Source organism: Molothrus ater, chromosome 7 (assembly GCF_012460135.2).
Source record: "Molothrus ater isolate BHLD 08-10-18 breed brown headed cowbird chromosome 7, BPBGC_Mater_1.1, whole genome shotgun sequence".
In the NCBI taxonomy this organism is placed as follows: Eukaryota; Metazoa; Chordata; class Aves; order Passeriformes; family Icteridae; genus Molothrus; species Molothrus ater.
Window position 1 is genome coordinate 4,539,627 of NC_050484.2, and position 25,313 is coordinate 4,564,939.

A 25,313-nucleotide genomic window follows, 5' to 3' on the forward strand; every position below is an offset into this window, starting at 1 on the left:
TTGTCACCAACCTCCCTTGGTCTCACTTGTAACAAGATGAGTAATTAAAGTCCTTATAGGAACACCAGGGTTTTTTATTGCCCACCACAATCCAGTCCTCTGCTCTCTGACTCAGAGAGGAATTGCCACAAATATTGTTTCCTAAACAGATCAGCAACAAAACTTGCTTCTGTTGTGTTAAATGATGGAAAAATTCAGCAGCTCAGCAGCTTGAGAGTCCTTGTTTCCTGTGCCAGAATGCCAAGGAAAAATCCAGTGACCCCTCAGAAGTCTGGCAGATCAAAATCCCTGCTCAGGTTTGTGGAAGAGCTGCCCATGAATCACTGGGGTCAAAATGGTAACAAGCAAATATCTGCAAGTGTGTAGGGCAGGGAGAAGCCTTCACTACAGGAAGTTCTTAGGAATCAGTCTGGAGTGATGGTGGATAAGTGATTATTTGTTTAGGGTTTAAGCAAACTATAAATCTTTTCCTTATATTTATGCCATGATCTTGCTTGTTCTCAGCCACCAACTGAGCAAATGAACCACCACATATAAACATTGTAAAAAGCTTAAACCACTGATTCAAAAGGGAATGATTTCCTTAGTGGAAAACCATGCACAGGCTTCTCTGAAACAAGATGCTTTTTTGTAGCAAAGTCTGTTTTTTCAAAGGTACTTGGTGAAGTCAATTATTATGATATATGGAGTTACTTCCCATGAGGTAAACATAAAACCAAATGCTTGGCCATAAACATAAACCTCCTAAGTTTTCCTCCTCCTTCTGTCCTTTTATCTCTTTTTATTGCTACATTCAGAAGGATAAATTGGTAATTTATTGAAAAATGAATGGTAACATTTACCGAAGTGGCACTATTCACTACTCATTTTACTGTGAAGAGTCTGGTTTTAGAGGCTTTTCCTTTATGTTTTTTAACACAAGCATAAACAAAAATGGTCCTGAAAAGATGACCAAAGTTATTTTCTCTCTTAACTTGCTTCATTTAAAAAAAGAAGCACTTAAATAAAGAAAGGAAGGAGGTCTCTTTGTGGAAATACTTTTCCTTATCAAGTTCTCAGTGAGGCAATCCAGTACTGCAGCCTGGAGGAGGTGGTAGAGGTAAAGAGATGGGCCCAGGGCACCTGGGAACCAGCCAGCAACAATTCTCAGCAGCTTTAGTCTTGGATCCTTATCTAGAGTAACAAAAATCCCTTTGACTGCAGGTACTAATTTCGACCATTGACCTCACTAAGGCAGCCAGATCATCAAAGAGATTACCCCTCATTAGCACCCAAGCCTAGGGTACACTTACTGCAGTAAATGTACGATTACAGCAAATCACTCCTTCAGACACTGTCACAGCACATGCCACAGCTGAGCTGGCCACAATACACAGAGTAAAAAAATTACACCCTGTTCTTCACTTAAGTTATTTCCCATTATTCCATTATGTCCCCAGCAGCTCACCTGTAGCCCAGGTGTCAAAATCAGTCTGGTCCAGACTAGGCAGTGTCTCTTTGCTGCTCTCAAAGCTACGCTGGGCTCCATCACTGGCTGTACCTCACCCCCAAATCATGTCAGGGTCACCATACAGTACATGTCACAGCTGAGACAGCCACAATACACAGAGTAGCACCACACACTATCAGAAGACTGCAAGCATTGCCCTTCTTGTTCTTCAGCCCAGCCTTTTATCCCCTCCTGTTGATGCCCTGCACCTGTGTGCCCTCTGTTCCCTTTGGTGGTTGCTCAGTGCCCCTGGGCACTCCATGGCTCGTTCCCTTCAATAGCATTCACCTGTCCTGCACAGCTGTGCCCACTGGGGATGAGGCTGGGCCAGCCCCACTCCCAATCACCACAAACTCTGTGCCTACAAGACACTGCCAGCAGCCCTTAGCCCAGGGCAGGGTTTGCAGGGAAGGTGAATCACTACTAGTGGCACAATTTACATTCCTGACAAAAAGAAATAATCCTTCCTTAGGGTACAAAGCAGTGCCTGTGCTTGGGGGCCATGTGAGGAAAGTGCTGGGCAGCTGTTTTGGGTCGATGGGCCAGGTTGGTTGCCCAGCTTCCCCTGAGGCTTGCCCTGCAGAGGGGGTAACACATCCTGGAGGAGGAGCTCCAGGCTGCCACCCCCTCCAGCCCAGATCACAGTGATGCATGGTGCTGCTTATCACAGAATGCTCTAACTATGGATTCTAACACAGTGAAGCTTTCAAGGTTCACCACAGAGCAAAACTTTGGTCTTGACAAGGTTCTTCCTTCCCCAAGCACCTATTACAGAGTGAACTGAGCAACTGAGGGCATTTCTTGTGCTATTAGCACATTTTAATGAAACCCATTATATTAATATAGTAATTCAGCTGGACTGGAAACTGTCCATGTAAGTCACCTGTTACTACACTCCTTATATTTTAATTCTTCCATTTCTACAGGGCAAATTACTCCTACCTTCTGCTATGCCCTGGAACTGAATAGACAGTGATAACTTTCTGTGGGACAGATAATTCAATTAAATCCATTCAGTTCCAGAAGTTATCAGAATTCAGAAGGAGGAAGTCTTTGTCAGCTGAACTTCCACAGGGCCTAATACTCTATATAATTTATATAATGACAAGTGTATGAAAATTGTATAGGATTTTTCCTCTAAGAGCAGCATCCTGCATTGAGAGACAACATCTCATTATAAATACATCCTCTGAAGCACTCTAACAATCTAAAAATACAGCCTAAAAGTGAAGTCACAACCATAATTTTCTATTTTATACAGTATTTATGCAACCCCATTCAGCAGATGCTTTAGGCAGTGCCCTTGAAGGACTCAGGCATCCTCTAAGTCATCCTCTCACCAGTGGACAGCCACACATGAGTGGAAATGCAGGATTTGGATTAGGTTCTCTGCATAAGTGGATTTTATGCTGCTGCCCATTGCTCTGGGTTAATTCAGAGATGAAAAACCAAACAGTGTGCATGGCATGGAAAGGCTGCAGGATTTGTTTCAGAGAATGACCCACAAAAAACCATGAGGCAATGAGCTTTACTCTTCAGCTGAGCCCCAGGGGCAGTGCTGCTGAGCACAGCTCTGCAGGTCCTGGAAGCTTCAGAAAGGCCCTTGGAGAAAACATTTGTTTAAGGGAGGTATGATACTGCAAGTCTAGAGATCAGGAGCTTTGCTTGGGGAGATGCCACTGGCAAGGGATGGCTGTAGACAGAGAATGAGGGGTGGCTGGTCTCCAGGAAGGTGTACTTTGGCTTTTTAATTCTGTAGGAATTCCAAGCATCAACCCAATGCTTCCAAATCAAGCCTAAAATAAGTCACAGCTAAAATGACTGGATACTCAAACTCAAGCCAGGCAAATGGGTGAGAAAACGGTCTTCAACCAGCATAACAGCAGCTAAAGACAACTACCATTATTGACTGGGGAAATCTGTAATATCTCCTCCCCTCTACACAGGATGAGTTCTCAGATTGGCACCAGAAAACCATTTTAAAAAATTATATACAGTACTGCCCATTATTACATGGGTTTGAATATCTAACCAGTGTGGAAGTGGCTTTCTCTAGCCTCACATTTCTGTTTCAACACTGGGAGAAACCCTTCTTTTGAGTTAATCCTGATCTGCTGAAGATGATACATTAAATCAACACCTGTGAGTTTTCAGTAATTTCTCAAAGGGAACAGCCTTTGTGATGGATTTTCTCTGGCGAGGAATGTAACAGAAAGGAATTGTGGTAAACGAAGGAATTCTGCTGAAAAGCCACTCCCAATTTAAAGTAGATAATGAGCACCAGAGCTATTGTGAAAGCAATTAATTCTAATCACTTACCAGACAATAAAATTTAATTATGGGTTCTTTGAAAACTAAAAACCCAACAATTATTCTTAATAGGCTTTCCTTGATGGCAGATAGGGAGCAGAATTTGTTGAGGCTGGTTTTCCTGCAGTTAATTTTTTTAAAAAAACAGCTTTCAGTTATCAATGTATGCCTAGGCTTACATTAATATATAAACCAGAGCTATTGTGCTAAGTTGAGATCCCACAAGACAGAAAAACAATCTTCAAGGAACTCCTCAATGTGCTTTTATATAATTGGCATTCTCCTCTCTGCTGAGGTCTCAGATCTTTATTATCTGTTCAGGGTTTCTTTCAGCTCAGAACAGCTGGATATCTCCAGCTTCAATTCAGGCACATTCTTGGTAGTAAGAATGGAAATTACAAGTGTTTGTTTTGCCATGCAAACATTCAGGTGCTGTTTAGGTGAGGAGTACCAGGTGTGGCCCAGACCACAGCCAAACAGGTGACTCCTGCTCTGTGTCAATGTAGCTGTGGCCCACATCCACTTTCTTCCTACACCAGGTGCTGCTTCAATTTCAAACAGAAAAATATCTACTCTCCTTCAGTCTAGCAGCCTGTTCTCAGCCAGTCTGAGCTACATGAGGACAGCATGAGGCTGGAGAAGGACCATCCCTGGTATTTCTCATTTTGATGTCCTGCTCATCTGTTTCTCTCCCAACTAGCTACAGAGCACAACTGCTCTTGCACCTGAAGTAGCTTCCAACCCCCTCAAAATCTAACAGGATGTGGGGCAATCCTCTCTACAAGGAGTTACTGAAAAGCCTTTACTGGAAACATAAGCTAAAACATTTAGAATTTCCCTAATGAGTTTAATGTCAATCCATCTTCCCTTGTAGACTCTGTGCCCTCTGGGGCTCGTGCCCAAGTGTCCTCAGGGTCTGCTTTTTCTGTATCAGATGGTGAATGGCATTACTATGCTGTGTGTCACTGGTGTCTAGGATAACACAGGCCTACAGCTCCTCCCCAGCACCATGGCAGCACCTCTTTGCTTACCCTGCTAAGCTCACAGCCATGTTTTATTTTCTGTATGAAAACTGCACAGGGATGCTCCTCACACAGCACTGCTCCTGAGGCACCAGGTGCTTGGGGATCCAAATGAGCAAAGCTGCAAACCAGATAAATTCTGGCATCTTTATCGCTCTAGGAAAAGCACTAAAAAAAACCTCAGTGCCTGTTTCAGGATATACTAGGAAATCAGCCCTGCTGGCAGTAAGAACACACTATTTATGTCCTTTCAGCTGGCTACATCAATGAATTCAAAATTTAACCATAAGCTCAGGTTTGACCCTCAGAAAAGGTCACATTTTGACCACTTCACCTCCACCATTTTGCCTCCCATGAATCTTGAGAGGCAGCAAACACTTCAGGCCATGCCTCGCGATGCTTAGTCAGAACATAACCCACTTTTCTAAGAGTTGTTCCCAATGCTTCTGTCAGAAGGGGATGGATTGTAATGCCTCTCAAAGACAGTGAATAGCAGAGGGACACTTTAAGCTAGAATGAGGTCTCATTAGTAGAAGAGATCTTGAAGGAGAAGAGCTTGGCAGCATTTAGTAATGCTCAGGAAGTCAGAAAAAAGAACAAGATTATCTAGAGCTGGAAGAGGAAATATTTTTCCTGAAAAGGCACCTGATTCTCCATATGAATATCTTGGGTGATCATTCACCCCACCAGAGGCTAAAAGTAGTGTAAAATGAGCACAGCAATATTATGCTGGCTTTGCACTAGTGCAAGCAACTCCATAGAGACTACCAAAATCCCATATCCATAGGAAACTTCACAGTATATTGTGGCATTCACATTCTCTGAAAAAATTCCTTCGCCCAGGATTTTTCTCCTGGGAAGCTGAGAGACCTCAGAGAAAAAGAAAACAATTTTAATCTTATTTGCTTCTCCTGTGTTGTGTTTGTCTGGAATGTGTTTCGAGATTTTTTACCCACAGGTGATTGTTTCATTGGATTGTGCTGTGAGTGGTTTTGAATCTTTGGCCAATCAGGGCCAAGCTGTGTCGGGACTCTGGAAAGAGTCAGGAGTTTTCATTATAATCTATTTAGCATTCAGTAAGTATTTTTTCTGTATTTTTAAATATAGTATAGTACAGTATTCTTAAATATAACATAGTATAATGAAGTAATAAATGAGCCTTCTGAGAACATGGAGTCAGATGCATCATTCCTGCCTTCGTCAGGGCATCCCCTGCTAATACAATAGTATATGAGTAAAAAACCTGGTTTTTAATAACAGGAAACATTCCCTGGAAGGATGAATTCTGACAGAACTGCAAACCCTTGGCACTCCTTGCAGCTCCTTGCAAATCAGCTGCACTTGCCACCCTTGGATATTGTTTCAGACAATCCAGAGCATTCATCCAAGATTACGGTAATCCCAAAGCACTCACATTACTCCCTAGCAATTATTCATTGTTTCCCAAAAGTTCATTATCATAAAGCTTGAACATGCTTTGCAACAAATGCTTTTGTCTTTCAGTTTCATCGTTACAAACTTCCCTAAATTAAAAGGGTTTATCTCAAGTGGTACTATCAGCCTGCAGAATTCAATATATTTTAATTATGAGGATGAGTGAGAGTTGAGCCTTCCTAGATAATGACAAAATGTTCTCCATTTAATTAGGCCACATCAAAAGGTTCATATTTAAATTCTCTTCAATATAAAGGTGAAATAAATGTTATAGCATAACTAGATTATTGAAATCTAGTTATGCTATATGAAATCCCTGATGAGGGGGAGAGAATGATGCATCTGACTCCATCTTATCAGAAGGCTAATTAATTACTTTATTATACTGTATTATTCTATACTATGTTACACTATATTACATTACATCAAAACTGAATCTGCCAAGCACTCAACTCTGCACACAACTGCACAGAATCTTGTGACTGCCTGCTGACAGTCCCAACACACACTTGGTCCTGACAGGCCAAGGAAACAAAACACCATCACTTTGGGTAAACAATCTCCATATTGCATTATACTTTGGCACAAACATAGGCACAGCAAATAAGAATTGTTTTTCCTTTCTCTGAGGTTCAGAGAATGTGAAACCCAGAAATATTCTTGGGAAGAATTGTGCCTTGCTTTTCTCAGTGAAGAGAAATGTGGCGACACTAGATTATTCCTTATAAAATACATGACGCAGTGGTAGACATTGGGATGCAGAAGGAAGAAAAACAGAGGGTTTGGGAGCTGTTTGGCAGCTGACTGGTGCAGCAGAGCAGATTTCCATGTCCTGCAGATGGCTAATGCAGTAGTGTTCATATGCTTCACATGGCATGGCAGCACCTCCTGCCCATGCGGAGATGGCAGCGGCAGCACCATGGGATGGAAGCTTCCCAAGGTTCAGGCTGCTCTGACTATGGCTTGGAATTAGAAACACTGTGAACAGAAGGAGCCAGAGGTCCTCTCTCATTGACCCCCTCATGTGGGCTGTGGCATGAGCCCACCCTCCTGCCAGTGTTTGCTGGCATCAGACTGGCACACAGGCAGCAGGTGTGCATCGAGACTCAGCACAGCCCGTGCTGCAGTTGTGGGGCTTGGTACTGTGATAACTTCCAATCCTTCCCTCCCTTTATAGAGCCCTTTATTACAAAGATACAGAGATGCTGAGGCCCCAGACAGACTCCTAGATGTCTCTGATGCAAGCACAAATAGACTTTTAAACCTTGGGAGTGCAAAATATACGTGGTGTGTGGGGGAAGGAGAAGAAGATGCCTTCAAGGCTGGTGGCAACATCCAGTCCAGGAAATCCAGCAACCTGCAAGTCAAGCAAGACTCATTTCTCTGCTCACTGCCCAGAGCTCTTTCAGACCATGGAGTCATTTCTACTTGGTTGTTTCCTAGGACTGTCACAAACCTGACTTTGACTGTTTTAAATGGTCTCAGAGCAAAGAGCTTTCCTAAAGTTTTTCAGAAGAATTTTTCTTTTATTTATATAAAGAATACACCTTCATCTTGCTGTGTTTTAAGAGCTCTACAGAAAAGCAGAAAGAGGTAGTGCTGAATTGTCCAATCTCTTACATTCTTTTCTTTTTGCTTTCACCAAGCTGAACTATCCCAGCCTTGCTACTAACCTGTGCATGGGCTGCCTGAGCAATTCCCAAGTGATTTAAAGGGTGCTAACTTCAGAAGAGTAAAGTCAGGAAGGTGATCAACTGGAGAAAGAGCCTGACTTCAATATTCAACAGTGTCTCCTGGGAAATCAAGCCTCCAGAGCTTCCCATCATTCAGCACTCTTGGAGAGCTATCCTCCAAAGTGTGCTCAGCAGACTGACTACTGAGAAAAAAACCCCACTGTTCCTAAAAATTAGTTCCCTTTATATTTCATCAGGGCTCTTGTCACCATTTCTTGTGCTTATCTCAAAAGTTGTGCTTTATACTGTCTCTTATACCTTCATGAATCTCTTTTATCAGCTCTCTTTTAAGACAGTAAAAAAGAGTAAAATTATTTGAGTGCTCATAGATTAGGATATTTCTTAACTCTGAACAGCCTCCTCTTTTATCTGTCATTGTCAACCTCCCCAAGAATAATAAGAAAAAGACATTTGTAAGAGAGAATCTGTTGAGAGCAGAGATGAGCTTGGTACAAAGGATACTAATTGTAACTTTTTTTTAGCTCTGCATTGATCCCAACAGCTGTAGATACTTTAAAATCTTTTCCTATAGTGTCCGCACAAAAAAAGAAAGGCACATCAAGAAAAAAGTTCAGCCAAGCATCACTGTCGGCCTGAAGTAAGCTGGAGGATGATTTCTTGACTCCTTCTGACCATGACAGAAGTTGGAGTTTCATTCTGCATCAGTCAGAGCAATGGGGAGGGAGGGGAGGAGACACCAAAAAGAAATGGAGCAAAGGCAGCAAAGGGGTTGGTGTGGATAGAGGGAGGGAAAGGGCTCAGAGTTTAGCACCAGCAGCAAAACATTAACATTACTGCATAATTACACAGTACTCAGAGTGTATTCAGCCCTGGTGTGTTTTTCAGGATTCCACTCCAATTGTATGGACACCAAAGGAGCTGTGGATGAAGTACCTGCAGGTGCTGCAGCAACAGGAATGTGTGTACAAGCACACATGGATACAGCCACACTGTCAGCTAACTGGCACAGCAACACTGCTTCACAAAGTTGAATTAACAGCAAAGTTTCCCTATTTTTCCAGAACTGGCAGCCCCTTTATAAAAGTTCCCATCTCTCCAATATTTGTTAACCCACTGCTCTATCCTGTGTCTCCTCACTTGTATTTCACAGGTCTGTCTCAGGGGATCATGGCTTCTCCCTTCTCTGGAACACACACAGCTGGAGTCCTTGTCCTCCTGCTCTTTTCCCAGCACCTCCTCACCTCTGAGGCATTTCAGAAGCTCTGCACTAAATGATGTGGTCACTGTCACACATAAGAATGATGGTTTCCTAACACACCAGTGCTCAGCAATGCTTTAAAAAGAACACTCAAAAAAAAGGGCAGAATCCTGGCCATGCAGAATTTAAGAATGAGTAGCTGTCACAATCCAGGCATTTATTTCATTTTCAACTCATAAGGTGAGTGACAAAACAAAAGCAGAAGAACAAGAGAATACAGATGTTTTAAGATATTGCTTTTTTCTCTACTAGGGGTGAAAGCAGGGTGGGTGGATGTGAGATGACACCAGCTGTTAATGGGATTTTTGCCACTGAAAAAACATGCACAGGTTGCCTTTGGAGGGCTGCTTCATTAACCACCATTAGTCACCCATTTCACAACTGAATGGGTGAACAATTGATGCCTTTGGGCTCTTCTGGAGTTTTGGTTGGTTTGAGGGTTTATGTTGTTGTTGTGAGTTTTTCTAATAACATCTCTACTCAAAAGTGCAAAGCTCTCCCTGTGCACAGTAGGCAGGGTTGTGTTCATCACAAAATACAGTACTGAAGAAATATCATGAAATGAGCACTTGGGATGGCAACTACAAATAAAGTCTGGCTCAAAATTTGGTCCTGGCAGTTGACACCTAGTGTTCAGAGAGTCCCTTGGTAACTAAAGGCAATCACAGACTCTGCTCATATCAGGAACAGCTCTCATCAGATTTTATATCCTTCCTGATGGTTTCAGCATTAATTAAAAAAAAACCAAACAAACAAACAGAAAATCTCTTCACCTTGATTCTCCTCCACACTCAAAGCTTCTTGGGACTGAAGGGAACTTGGGAGCAGACAGAAGGTGTGTGTCATCTCAGGTTTGCTGATCTCACCCACACCACCCTCAATGCACTATCTGCAGCTTCAAAAAGCCCTGCTAGGTGGCAGCCAGCTCCACCACCAGATCCCCAGCACCAGAGGCAGCAGCAGTTCTTGGCAGGGCCGGCAGGCATCGAGGGATGTGTGTAAGAGGTAGGTACCTAAGGCCAGCAGTGCCTTGGATTTGGAATCCCAGGCAGGCAGAGTGTGGCTGGAAGAAAGCATTCCACTTCAGCTTGCTCTAGCAAGTGTCAGAGCAATTGTCCAGCTTTGAATGCTCCCAGCTCCTGGGTGTGCTGTGTGCACCCTGCAGGCCAAGCATGGCAGGCCCATGTTCCTGGCTGCTCCAGGTTTAGAGAAGGCCCTCCTGCATGTGCTGCTGGCCACAGAGCTGCTGAGATCTTCTGCCCTGCAGACAGCCAAGGATAACACACCCCACATGCTACAGCAGGGATCTGCTCCACAGACTGAAGGTGCTGCCAGAGCTGAAAAAGCAGCAGAGAAGGTAGAATGGAAATGAAAGGGTCATTGAACTGGGAGGGGGTAAAGCACTGCAACACTTTCACTTCATTTTCAAAAGATTTGATTTTAATGCCCACAATCATGGCACAAAGTGTTGGACAGCAACATGTGGGAAGTCTTTGGGGAGTTCTCCCCTTTTGAAGGAAGAAACAAGGCTGAGAAAGAGTCTTTATGATACAGGGAGAGCCACCTGAATTCACAATATTGAATGAGAATGTGAAAAATAGTAATGATAATAGCCTGAAGGACTGAGCAGAACTTGGGAGCAATTCTAGGACACACACATGCAGCCTTTTTCTCCCATCAAATGTGCAGGCTGAAAAAGACCAAACAAAAGCAAGATACATGGAAAGATGGTTAGGGGCATGATCTGAAATCCACTCTCTTTTGAGGCACCAGAAGCAGTAAGATTGCAGGCTGGAGAGAGTTCTATGCAGTGTTCCCATTGTCAGTCTGTCTGTAGTGGAAGAGACTCCTGGAGTCCAATTTTCCAGAGTATTTGAGAGCTTCAGCAAAAAGCTTTGTCACCTGTCAATACAAAGCAGAGGAGGACTGAGCATTGCAAAGGCTGCATGACAGAGCAGGCTCCACACTTCTGCTCTGCCACCCTGAAACTTCCTGCTGCAGGTCCAGTCCTTGAGTTCATCCAAATCAATAGCAATTTCAAGGTGGCTGGGCACAGCAGCCCTCTGGAGCCTGTGTGTCCAGCTGCAGAGATGCAGATATGCCCAGGCTTCCTTTGCAAGACAGCTCTGTCCCATGAGAGCTGTTGTTTACAGCTCAAATGTAAAGAGAACCAGGCTTGTTTTCTTCTCTCAAACTCAGAGATTAAAACTCTACAATCCAAACAGTTCAGTGAAAGGCATCAAGCAGGTGTGGTAATAAATTTTGGCTGGGGACCCTTGTTGTGGCTGTCAGAAGGTGTTTTGCTAGTAGGCAAAGGATGCATCTTCAATTCCCCATTCCTGCTAGCCATGCCTGGCCATCATCCTGTGAACCTTCAGCTTGTTATTCTACCTGCCTCCATTCACTCCATCCACAGCAGTAGCTTTTGAACAGCTGGACACCAGTTCAAGGCACTGGGCTCCATGTCAGTGCCCACCAAAATCAGAAGGAGTTTGGCTGCTGTGCTTAATGAGAGCCAGATGAGGCTCTTCTGTGACAGTCAAAGCCCCTTGCAAAGGAAGGCAATGTACTGCTGGCAGCAGGAGTCCCACCTTGCATTACCTAATATTTATTCCCCATCAGTGTGTGAAGGGCTTTGTCAGGAGCTACATAAAACCCACAGTGACTGGAACTGGGACTGCAACAGGACAAGCAGCAATTCCACCTGGATGGCACTTCTGAACTGGACTGCCCCAAGGATCACTCAAGAAAGCACAGCTACATCCTGCTGTAAGGTTTAAGGAGAATACCAGGATAATATTCCACTAAAAAGCACTTCCCATGCCTAATTCAAAGATGTTACACTCAACCCTGTGTAAGATATTTGCTTTGAAGTGAAAATGATGCAGCAACAATTTCAGCTGCACAGTGCAGGACTCAGGACTTCAGAATTTATATTTTTTTGTTTGGTTTGATTTGGTTGGGTTGCCATTGGTGTCATTTTATATGGTAGCAAAAAGAAGATATATTTAAACCACTGTGCTGTCATGATTTTCAGATACATTATTTGTCAGAGGCAATGAGGGTCCAAACAGACTGGTCACAAGGGCTTGGAAGCTCTGAAGGATCTTATGTCTAAGAGGAGAAAGAACAATATGGGAAGTACCTTGAAGTTGGTGAGCAGAGCAGTCCCAGTGTCAATAGCCATCCTCCTGATCACATAATTATCATGGACAAACCTGGTGCTGCTGTTGGGCAGGTTAATCACCAGATCTACTTTCCCATCCCTCAGCAGCCTGAAGAGACAAGGCACAAGACAGTGTGACAATGTGTCCTTCCTAATAAAAACCTCAAATTAATAGCACAGGCAAGCAGCTGAACAACCCTGAAAAATGCCCTTTGAGCTTAGTCTTTGCTCAAGAAATGAGGGTGGAGGGGTTAAGGCACTAAGCTTTATTTAGGATTTTGGATTTATTTCAGTTCTAGTCAGCAATGCAAAGCAGTATTCAGCCTTGATACAGCTCAGCACAACTGGGATGTTTAGGCATGACCTCAGTTAAAGGCATGACTGACTGTCATTAAAAGGCTAAATATTCAGATTTCATGTATATCTGTATGAAAATATAACATGGAGCAATACATGTAAGCCATACTAAACAGGACTGTGCAATGAGATGCTCATTAAGCTGAAACCTCCCTGCGGTGGCAACTCCAGACAGAATCAGATAAACCAAAACTTTTGGATTGAATTCAAAGCCCCATTAAATCCCTACTATTGATCTCAAGAGGACCATCAAGTTGCCCCTTGCATTTGCTGTCCTGGATTGTAAACACACATTGGACAAGGTGGGTTGGTCTCTTACCTCCTGACTGAAGGGAGGCTGGGATTCTGGCTCTCCTGTGATGGCCATGCCACAGGATTTGCTGGGATGCCATTAGCATTGAGCCAGGCTGAGGTTGCTTCTGTGGCATAAAGCTGTCCCAGGGGGAAAAAGGGATATTTACTATGTACTTCAAATACCAAAACTCTTCACTGAACTCATGTGGGCCTGCCCCAACACACAGCCTTGTTGTCAGAGCTGATTTTGAAGGGCATTTTTCATAAAACGGGTGTCTCCCCATATAGAGAGACACACAGGGAACAGAACAACCTTCCCAACTCTCTGTTATCTGTGATTTCTTGATGGATGATAGTGAATGCTTGTAGCACTTCCAGAAGCAGTGAAGCGGCTTAGGAAAACCTAAATCCCTGTGACTTTCAATAGGGCTTAAGTTCAATCACTTGTAATTTTTTTTTTGCCATGTTTATTTTCTTTTTAATGCCTAGTGCTAAGTTTTGAAAAGCAGAACTCTCACCAGTCTTCTGTGGCTGTGCTGCTTTTTTTCCATAGATATATGGGTGCAAAATAATACAGAGGAGTTACAAGAGGGATGTAAACACCACAAAGTTCATGTATCTGCAACCTGAGTGTCACTGAAAATGCAGCACTGTACAGATATATTCCATACAAAAGGTTTTCCTTCCTTGTCTCCTGCCATACATGGCATCCCATTGGCATTTTTATTTCCTGGAGAAGCTGGGGGAGTGTATAATGTCATTTTGGCTGCAGAGCCAAGCTCTTTCCTTCCCTCACAACAATATTCTCAATTAAACAAACATGAAAACTTCTAATGGGTGGTACCTGCTAACTTTATGGATCACTCAGCTAAAAATCCCTGCTGTACATTGAAAACACCCTTTTTTCCTCTATCTCCAAAGGAATTCCAACGTTCCTGTAGCAGGCTGGGGACATGTGAGATTTTGAAAGCTCTCCAGCTTTAACTAAGTGGAACCACCTACCTTGAAGCCTTGCTCATGCAGCAGTTCTGCTACACTGAGGAACCTGGGGCGGAAGGACTCCTGAAAAAGGACATTTTTTAGATATAGCACCAAAGGTAGGATTTGGAACAGTACATTTTTGGGCAACATGAAGCTCATCCACACCGTGCTAAGAGACAAATTCACCTTTCTGTGCTGAGTGTGTGCATGGACAGAAATGTCTGCATGTGCATGTACAGCACCATTCCCAAGAAAACTGTCTGGATCCTGAAGCCCAAGTGACTGTGAACTGAGACATATTGTGTTACACCAGAGTAAGTGCTCCCATACTAAGTCAGACTGCAACCACTAAAGATTTGCTACTTTATATTAAATATCTGGGCAATTTCCTTCTCAAATACACCAACTAGAGTCTCCTCGGTTCTTAATTAAAGATATTTTCAATCATTGCTCAAACATTTGCTTTCACTTCTGGCAGATAAGATATATGGATGGTTTTGAGCTGCCTTTGAGTGCTCTGTTTGCACATTCACACAAATAAGAGCTTGTGCATGTGTGAGTGCATTTCTAAGTCCTATGGGAATATGGAAATGGAGTCAGGAGGCTGGGATGCCACATTCCCAGGAGGACCTGAATGCCTGACTTACAGCATCTCTGAAAGATTGTCTTATAATGCATTTCCAGCCTCAACATCATGTAGAAAGGTACAACCACCTCCTGCAGACATCTCCACTTGAACAAGCTGTTTAAAGAGTAACAGGTGAGAGACAGTATCAGCCTAAGTATTTCTGGGGTGTTGAAGGTACAGCAATGCAAATATCACATGCAACACATGCCTTCCTCACTCCCAAGGCAAGCCAAACCCTGCTTTTAACTTTAGCCTGCTCTGGTCTTACACACATTTGCAAGTAAGATTATTACAAGCTCCCTTGTTCCTGCTGGAGCTACTGATGGCTTAACCTTTATGGATGAGAGAGCAATATCCTGAAGGGTCAACAATTTCCTAAGAAGAAAAGGACTAAACAGGGTTGTTTTTGGTTTTTTTTTTTTTTTTCTGAGCACTCATTCTGAAAGCCATCTCATTCTGTACATTAGCTAGAAAATATAAATATACAGTGTGACAGGGTTGGCAGCTTCCCAGTCAGAGAGAGTGGTTCTGCCTTCCGGTCAGGGGTGTTGGTTTTCACAACAGTATTATAAACTTCTATCAAACAAGTACTGAACACTTGTGACACATAAAACAGCCTCTCTATGAAAAGAAATTACAGCTGTCAGCTTGCATTGGAGCAGCCTCAGATTTACAAGCTGGCTGAAATAACCTGTGTAAGAAAGCATTAGTTACTAAAGGTGAAAAGTACAAGCAGATTTACTTAGTGGAAGGTATTTATTGTAGGAGAATTGCATTTTTTTTCCTTTATCTGAAAAGTTCCATTTCTTATAACCCCTGATGTTTTCCAGCAAGCCTTGCTGTTTGTAAAGGACCACATCCTTAGCTCATTCAATACAGTTACATCAGTTCTCACTGAGATCCAGCTCAAAATGAAGCCAACCCATCCCCTGTGATCTGGGATCTGTATCCAAACCACAGTGGAGGATGCAAAAATTCTGGTATGTAAGAAACCAAGCCAGAAGGTTACCTTGAGACAACAGACTTGGAGTGCCAGGATTTAAAAATAAAATACTCTATTAATGCTTTCTGCATCTTGTGTGTAAGACAGATGCACTCCATCCCAGAGATATCATTGAATAGCCCAATCAGGAAAGAAAAAAACTAGCTTTTCAACTTTTTTTGCATAAAATATAAATTATTTAATGGCTGAGTCAGGGTTTCAGCATCACAGATTTCTCCAGACTGTGGGAAGAGGTAGGTTAACAGCTGACATAAGCTGGCAGAGTTTCATTGGTCTACCATGGAAGTCATACTCCATCTCCCCTGGGAGAGCACCACACCTCTCAGATCCTGGGGACCCCTGCCCTGGGCAGTGTCACTGAGTGCTCTCAGCTAAAGGACATCCCAGCAGGCTCACAGTCCCCAGCAGCTGCCCAACCTGCCTTGTGCTGTGCCCTGCATGCCAAGGAGCACTCCCTGCCTGAGCTTGGGTGGTAACTGGGCTATCCCCAGCTCAGCATGGCACAGGAGGTGACCTCTGGAACTGCACACCAGCCTGGCAGCTCCCAGCAAGGAGGGTTCCTTGCCTGGGCACACTGGGCTCAGTTTGGACTGCAGGTCACAGCAGCACCATTTGATCTTGATTTGCAAAACACCCCAGAAACATTTGCAAGGAAACCAAGATCTCCCTCTCTCTATACCCATTAACTATATCTGTTAACTACATCCATTTGACTTTTACCTTCAAGAAGCAGTGTCCTCTAACCTCAACATGATTAATAGCAAAGGTATAAATGTGCAGCATACCAAATCACTGAAATATGAGCCTAGCTGCTTTGGAGAGAAGCAGAATTCAAGACCACTTTGCTTCTTATTTCTCTCTCTGCAGTAGATAAAAATTCATTCTAAAAATCAGAGTAAGGTGCTAATCATGAAGCAATGAAGCCTTCAAAATTGGGGTGTGCTTGGAACTCACCATTTACTGCAGGTGAATCACAGCACCTTCCTCAGAGACAACCAGGGGAGCTTGTGTGTATGCTCAGTGCACCAGAACAGTTTGCAGAAACCATCCTGGCATTTGAAAACACTCAGTGGTGGTTGAGAGAGGCTATGTGCTATCTGTCCTTCTGAGGCTGTGTTTCCCTGTGATGATACCCCAATAATTTTGCCTGTATGAGGCAGGTGGGTTCATGTTTGTGAATGAAACAAGAAGAGTGCTGGTGTTCACAGCCTGCCTGATGCCTCATTCCTTGTGCCTCTTATTTCTGCAGTGAGGGGCTCTCCTTTTTTCCAGCCAAATACTCAAAGATCATTTACAGTCTACATGTCAGGTGAAGGTCAACATTTCAACCTTCCCTTCCCACAGGGTTTTATTGCCCCTCTGTTTCAAAGCAGACCATTAAAAAGTACATAGGTGACAATCTCCAGACTGGGGAGGGGGCAATGCCTGGTTCTCAGAATCAAATTTACACCTCTTGATTTGGAGTTTAATTATAGAATAAATATGCTGAGATGCAGAGAGATCTTTAAGCGATTGATCTGTTGTTTTTAAGTTTCTTTTGCAAGAAAATAAACTGTAAACCACTCATTAAAAAGACAGAATCTTATTATTTTTAAAAGGTTTGTGGAGTTGAGGTTTGGGCTTTGTTTTATCTTTTCTTTTTCCCTTCTTTTTTTTTCTTCTTAAAACCTTTGTACAAAGAACATTTGGCTCAGTTTAACAGCTACTGACACAGAACTTACATAAATGCTTTCTATAGCTAAAATGACTTCTTTTTCTGCCCATTCCCCTTTAGCTGCTATCTGGAAAACACACTTAAATTTTAAACAGTGCTCTCTCTCCTTTTTGCTCCTCCTGTCTTTGCTTTTCTCCTTTCATAAATGCTGTTTAAAATATGCAGTATATACAGTATATCTACAGTACCAATTGCCCAGAGTTTCATACTGAACTTTTAAACTTTACCTAGGTAGCAAGCAATTTTTCTGCTAATTAGAGATAACTTAAAGCAACTGTTTCCATCCCCAGATGTGTGTATATATGTTGACATTTAAGGACTCAGCAGTAATCCTTGTTAGCAGAAGTCATGTTCCTTTCTGGCCACTTTTCACACACTTCCCTCACATCCTCTGCTGGCACAAGCAGCCAAAGACATTTTTCACACCCCAGTTGTCTGACAGGAAAATTCATCTCTTTGGTTTTTGTTTTATCAGCTTTATGCAATCATGTAGAGCATCAGCTTATTGCAAGCACAATGTGAAAATGGCAGGAAGCAATCAGATGGTTTTCTGGGGCCCAAGAATGTTCTAGAAGCATTGGAAGTGCATGAATTTTTGAGGAACATCCTAAAGTTTACAAGTGTCTCTGATTTCAGCACCTTATGCTGTCAGTAACTATTCCTTGATAAAGAACCAAGACCTTTTTTTCCTTTTCTGTGTGTTTTCATCCTGAAACACACACCCTCCTTGCTGACCCAGGCCTGTGAAAAGGGCAGGGCTGTTCCTAAGGAAAACTCATCAGGAATTTCCTCATGTAAAGGCTCTTTGCAGAACCCATTGCACTGCAGAGCATTCCCATCACAACATCATTTGAACTTTCTGTCACACTGAGCAACTTTCAGTGATGACAGCAAGAGGTGAAACCCAAAAATCCAAGCTCAAGCCTAGGATGGAGTCAGGGTCTACATCCAGGAGGCAATCCCTTTGAGAAGGTAGTTCTGACAAAGTGTGGAAACCAGAAACATCACTACTAAAATTTGGCATTGGCTCTTCTTTTCTGGCTCACAAACTTCTGGTTTTTCTCTACCTCCTCAAAGGGATTGCCTCTTGGATGCAGACTCTGCAGATGCCCTGACTCCATGCTACACTAGAGCTTGGATTTTAGGGTTTCATCTCTTGCTGTCACCACTGAAAGTTGCTCTGTGTGACAGAAAAAACTTCTGTAGTTGCCAGGAGACCCTGATAGTTATAGATAGAGGGAAACCCCACCAGACCAGCCTTGCTGAATGCAGTAAAGATCTCCCCATGCTGTTTGCTCCTCACTGTCCCACTGCACTTCAGGATGAAATGCAGAGAAACACATTTAAGCCATAAAGCCACACGAATGAAAGCAAGGCAAAATCTACCAGAGTTCCTCTGTGTTGGCCCTTTCTAAGCTTTGATTTTTAGGACTCACCTGGATTCCAAGCAAAATTCCTTTCTTAGGAAATGTAAACCCTGTGGCAAGCAGAGCCTTCTGGAAGGCAGAGTACACATCCTCCCCAAAGCATGCAACCTGCAGAAAGGCACAAAGAATGCATGAGGAGAAAACCAAAACCAACCCAAAACCAGTGCTTTAAAAAGAAACAGGAATGACATTTTCAAACAGGATCTTTTGCTTCTGTGTGAAGAAGACAGACTGCTCTGCATGGAGACTGCAGGCATGGGGAACAGAATAAATCAGAAAATCATTGCAGACAAATCTCATCATTTGACTGAAGCAATAATGGAGGAATAAGCAATGCTTTAGTTTCAAACAGCACACTGGGGAGTAACAATTGATTCTGCTAAGTTATTGGGATGCTGTACACAGCCTCTGCTCCAGTGTTTGGGATTGCACTGCAAATTATTTAACATTAGAGAAGGCTTAGATACCAGTGAGAGCTGTGCACACAGGCATGTTCCTCTGTGTGCCTGCAAAGCAGGGTAAGGCAGGGTTTGTGCTCCCATGTACTCCTGGCATTGCTTGTGAAGGAAAACCAGAGGATATAAAGATGCTTTTCCACTAAAAGTCCACAGATTAACAAAATTCAAGTAAATTTTAGTATTTACTTAAGAAAAAAGCAACCAGACAATTAATAATAATTTATTTGAGATAAATTATAATTTTAAAGAAAAAGAAACCAGTAAGAATCATTTAGCAGCTCTCCAGCACTCAGAACTGGATGTGGAGCTCGGTTGCTGACAGACTGTTGTATGATAACAATCTTCTGAAAGAGATCAACAGCATTCCTAACCAAAATTTCAAATTCTGGTGACTAAAAGAGGAATGAGTGAGCTTTTGTGAAAGTTTAAAAAGATAAAAACCAACCAACCAACCTACACTTTTTCTGGTCAGCTCCACACTTGTTGAAAAACAATCAGAAGCAGAAACTGTCGCTGATTTTTCTGTGAAATAACAAATCTACCAACATATACAGATGGGATTAAAGAGCTGATTGAGAATTGCTCTCCCATTTTTCACTTATGGTCCTTCCCATCTCAGAGTGAGCCCTCACATTCCTGATCTCACCATGGTGAGCAGAAAACAGTACTTCATTAAAAATAAACTATGATTTGCCAGATCTACTGAAGTAAAGAAAAGAAAAACTAAACAAACAAAAATCCCACAAGGGAAGGGATAAAAAAAGTCATGACAACATGATATAATCTATGTTTTCTATATGTTTCTATGTGTTCTATATTCCTGGACTTTTCAGGGTGACAGACAGACCCTCCCTTGTAGGCTCCCAGCCTGTCAGGAGAGGTTTATCATTATGGCATGGTCCACAGCCACAATACTCAAAGGGACCCCAGCACTGTCTTCTCCTATTGTGGGAACCATGGCTTCCAGCAAAATAAATCTCTGCCAGACAGATGTGACAAATTCAAGCCCAAATCAAGCCATGTGTGTGAAAAATGTCTGTGAGGAATAACTGAGCTTTTTACCCAAAGCAAGTTATTATCCTTACTTCACTATAAGGAAGACTTTCATAACTGTCACACTTTATGGCATTTGTGAATATGGATCTTTCCAACTCATAAAAGTTAATAATGCCTCCTTTATGACCATGATAATCTCTAACTCTGTATAAAGCCCAGAAAAATAATTCTTGTCCCTAGTTACATTTTTATGCTTTTTTTTGGTGAGGAGGTTGTCTCTATATCCTATTTTGTTCTGAAAATCAGGAAGTCACAGAAGTCACTTGATTTTTTTCTGCCCATTAACTACACAGAAAGGAAATCTTCTGCAATACTGATTTCCAGCACATTATGAAGAGTAAAATAAAGTCATTCTGGAGAGGTGTAGGAGACCTGAGGCTATTCTTACTTTGTATCTGGGTACTTTTCCATTCTAAAATGGTAAATGCTTCCTTTGGACATACCCAAGTTCACATCCAAGAGAGCAGCCCAGGATCTGCCACCTGCCCAGTGATGGTGCAGCAGACTTAAGCCTGATCAAATTGTCTGAGTGTTTAATCATTTTCCAAGAGGGTTTTCTGGCCCAGAATAAGTTTTTTGCTATTGCAACTCATTCTAGAAGTAACAGAACACATGGAATTTAAAGACCACTTGGGTGTATCTATGGACACCCTTGACAGCTCAGCAATAATTCATGAAGAAACCTTTTTTTCTATGTGAGGCAGGTGATATGGATGGAAACCTGTGCCTGTGAGGGTGAGGATGCTGAGCCTGGCCCAGCCCTGTGCCCTCACAGCATGCCATAACCACACCAGGAGACATTCCAGCAGCACCTCACAGCCTGGCTGCACAGAGAATGAGTGGGCAAAGCTGCCCAGGCTCATCCTGCCCACAGCCCCTGCCGCCACCATATCTTATTGTCTCTTTCTTTCACTTTTTTATCAGGCAACAAGAAAACACCACACATTATTGTTGCCTTTAAGCAACTGACACATCCCAAGATCAGCCACTCATGCCCAGGGGTCTCCACGTTGGTGCTGCAGCAAGTGTCCATGGGACTTGGGAGCTGTCACCACTTGTTTTTCAGAAGCTCATGAGTCATAAAACAGCCACCCAGAACCCAACAACTCTCAGATAAACTCATTTCAGGCTATCACACCAACCAGGTCCTACTCAGGGAGCTGACATGCAGGTAAACAGGGACATCCAGTGGCTGAAAAAACTGGTTTTTCCAGGTCATTGTGGGTTTTGCAGCTAAGAAAGATGTTTTCAATTTTCTGAAGAAGCAACAGATGCCATCATGATTCAGGCAGTAATAAGATCACTTTCAAAGATTCATGATGTTTAAAGTCAACTTGGTTTAAAAAAAAAAAGTAAATCTAAAACATACCTCCCCAGTAGAGGCCATTTCACACCGGAGAACAGGGTCAGCATCTCTCAGCCTGGACCAGGAAAACATTGGGGCCTGGTGAAAGAAAGAGGCAGGAGGGAGAAAGAATAAAAACTGGATCATTTTAAAAAATATAAAAATTCCAGCTACACTTAGGAGTGACAGAAAGAGACATGAATTTATCCAAAAAAAGCAGTGGTGGAGGCTCATAAGCAAAGAACTATTTGGTAAAATAATTCCCTTGGCATCTTGATGATGGAGTGGAAAAAAATGCCCATCTATTCCACCAATAAATCAATCATCCAACTCTGGCATCCTGCTCACATTCCAATGGTAGATTTTCAATCAGTGGTAGCCCACTATCAGTATGGTTTTAAGGACACATTTTTAAACAGAAAGGCTGTGAAGCACTTAATTCATAGAACAAGGAGAGACACTAACTGAATCCACTTGGTTTTCCAGAGAATGCTGTTCTCCATTAAATGTTTCATTTGCAGAAATAAAACTATTCCATAAGAATACCCTTTTTTGGTGCAAACAAGATGAAACTTTGCAAATTATTTTTGTATTTTTCCCCTCCCCCATCCAGAAATATCCATTTGTAATTTTTTTCTCTTTATATGCTAATATTAAGCCCCCTGATCACTGTTATCATTATCATCATCATCTGAGGACTTAGATCACAGCACTGAGTTCTCTTGTCTCATTTAATCTTAAGATAAGAAACAGGGAGGGGAGAGAGAAAGAGAAATTCTCTGTTAAAGAACCAATGACCACATGTAACAAACATTGAATAAATTTCTTACTACCAAGTAATTTTCTGGAGAGCTTCTCCACATCTTAAACTACTAATGGCATTTGCATAAAGGCAGCAAGATTTCTGCTAAGAAACAAATCTATTTTAAAATTTGAAGCCATAATTCTGTCCCTGGAGGTCCCCAAGGGTAACACTGAAGATAATACAGCTGCTGCTTCATGACTCCTAACAGTGACCAGTTAAAATGAGACAAGAGAAATTCAAAAGGCTTCTCAAAAAATGTTGTGTCTCTTTGAGACTTTTAGATCAGTTTTGTTTCCACTTTAAGTAAAGAGAAAATGTTTACAGTGGCCAACTCAAGCAGAGATATGGCAGTCAAAATGGATTGTTTTAATAAATTTAATACATGGATTAATATAGTACATTGTCTTGCAAGCTAACAAGCAGCAAAGCCTCCACCACCTCCCTAATTTTTATCTGCCATGAACATGAAAATGCATCCTCAGGAGCAGACTCTGGTACTGCAACTAAACCCTATTTAAAAATTAGTCATTTTCTACCCAGGATTTAATCTTGGTCAGGCCCTGATACTTGCACCAGTCTGGGAGCAAACATGGCAAGACAGTATTTCAGTCACTAAAGCCTAAACAGTGGTACTCAGATCCACAAAGGAGCAGCTATGTTGACAAAGAAGAAAAGAGTTTTATATTTTCTCTTAAGAACTGCTAAGGAAAAAAGATCATGTGTCCATGCAAATACTACTAGCAATAAATTGTAAGAGGATAGGAAATATGATGCATGAATAACAACAAAGAGGCTAAACTGGGATGTTTTTCAAAGTTTAGCATTTCCAAAGGTGTTAGCAGGTTTTTATATTTGACAAATCCACTCAGGATGCAAGCAGTATAAAAAGCTTTGTAGGGAAGTTTTCAAGAATAAAGCTGGGTTTTCTGCTCTGTAGCCAGCATTCCCAGGAGAGACAAAACTCTTGGCAGTTCAGCTAACAACAGTGCAGAAGCCCTAGGTCTAAATAGTAGGAATGTACAAAAATAAATTAGCCTCACAAAAAAAAAAGTCTCAATTTTGAATTTTGGATAATGCCTATCTGTGGCATCAAAATGAAATGTAAAGATATATCTATACTGGCTAGCTTAGGACACAAATTTGACTTGCATTTTAATAGTTCTGAGCATTTTATTATTAGAAAGATGTTAGGTGTTTTCTGCTTCCTCAGTTTTCACTTTATATGGAAACTATTTGAGCTTGAAAGTTTCTGTACAAACAATTCTCATTATCCTTTGGATTTTCTGCACCACTGCTTTAGATTTTTTTATGATGACATTATTTTTTTCTTCCATTAAGCATTCAAAAATATCTACCATCCATTTTATTCTGTTGGGTCCTATACAAGCTTAGCAATTATGGAAAGTAAAACCTTGGCCTTACAGAAATCAAAGGATGCAAGGCTACCACCCCTATTTTAACCACTGGTGTATATAAAGGGGATGATGTGGATTTCACAGCCCATGTCCCAGGTCCTGCAGATAAAACGTGGGGGGAACCCACAACACAAAGTTGTGCATGTCCACATGTATCTAGTATCTAGTATCATGAAATAGCCTGTACTTCAACTCTGCAAGTGTAAATTTATTATGCAGTTCATAAACAGGATTCAGAGTAGGTTAGATGCTAAAAATAAATGAAGACTTGGTTTCATTGGATAATTTTCCTCTGATTTTTCTCTAAAGTTTCCAAACAGGTTATCTTGACAAAAATTACAAAAGGTCAATTTGACCTTTGGCCAATGAGTAAATTGTTCTCTCTGGGCATTAAAGTACTAATTGTAAATTAATGTGTTGTGTGCTGGCTCTGTGGTGGGATTCCTGTGGTTCTTTTGGAAACCATACCTTAATCCCAACATATCTGGATGGGAAAATGGGATGTTCCATTGTGGGGAGGGATGACTCATTAACCTGTTTCCCAATCATCACTTTAGTGGCCACATCAATGAAGTCCACCCCCAGAGTCTTGGATACAAAGGGGAAGGAGCGTGAGGCCCTCAAGTTGCACTCTATCACCTGGTGGGATCAAAAAAAGAGAAACAGCAGGGTCAGGCACTGTGCAGGGAAAAATTACATTGATTCACATTTTTTGAAAGCAGCTCTGAGTCCTCTTGGCAGATATATTCTTCAGACTGTCAAATAGGAAACATAGAAATTGGGATCATTATTAAAAGAGGGAAGAGGGGTGGGGAATGGCCACCCTGAGATACAAGCAGCTGAGGTCCATCTCTACTGTCTGAATATCAGAGCTGAGGGGAGCCAGACCTCACTCAGAAAATGTGCTTTACTATATCCTAAGTTAATGTGCAAGAGGAACATATGCACAGGCATTAGGAACAACCTCCAGAGGTCCAACATGTTCTTTTCCCATGGTGATGGCACTTCCTGAATGCCAGACTGTCCTTGCTGACCTCCCCCACCCACATGTGGCAGGCATTCAGCCAGGCAGGGAAGTACCACAGAAGTTCTGCAGAAGTTCTTCTCTTGGAGCTCAAGAGCAGAAGAGGAATTGCTGGAAGTGAGAATGAAGTGGAGTGAAAGGGGGTGAGAATAGTGAAGGTACAAGTAAAAGCAGGGGCTGTACAAAGGCACCACTGTGGGAAAGCAAGGAAGGGAAAACTCTGTTCTCTCTCTCTGGGGAGTTTCTGAATGACCATGTGTGAAACAGAGAAAAGGTGAACAGTAAGTACATTTTACTCAACTCATAGCCCAAACAGAAATTTTCACCAATATTGCATCTCTTCTGTTTCCTGTCAGATTTTTTTCCTATCCACTGTATCCTCAGTCATTCTCTGCTCACATTCCTCTGACCTCCTTCCATTAGCAAGAGAAAG

The 25,313-nt window shown here is 42.2% G+C and overlaps 1 protein-coding gene across 2 annotated transcripts in view; it reads right to left on the reverse strand.

Moving 5' to 3' along the window:
* Positions 1-10,625: 10,625 nt before the first annotated feature.
* CPS1 (carbamoyl-phosphate synthase 1) overlaps positions 10,626-25,313 on the reverse strand; it is a 92,437-nt gene continuing 77,749 nt past the window's right edge. For both annotated transcript variants that reach the window (XM_054515441.1, XM_036386851.1), the window contains 7 exons: positions 24,325-24,495; positions 21,661-21,735; positions 18,787-18,885; positions 14,027-14,086; positions 13,050-13,162; positions 12,353-12,482; positions 10,626-11,109 (listed from right to left, as the gene is read on the reverse strand). In XM_054515441.1, the coding sequence (XP_054371416.1) occupies positions 11,011-11,109; positions 12,353-12,482; positions 13,050-13,162; positions 14,027-14,086; positions 18,787-18,885; positions 21,661-21,735; positions 24,325-24,495 (747 nt within the window). In that variant the 3' untranslated portion in view covers positions 10,626-11,010. The remainder of the gene's footprint in view (positions 11,110-12,352; positions 12,483-13,049; positions 13,163-14,026; positions 14,087-18,786; positions 18,886-21,660; positions 21,736-24,324; positions 24,496-25,313) is intronic.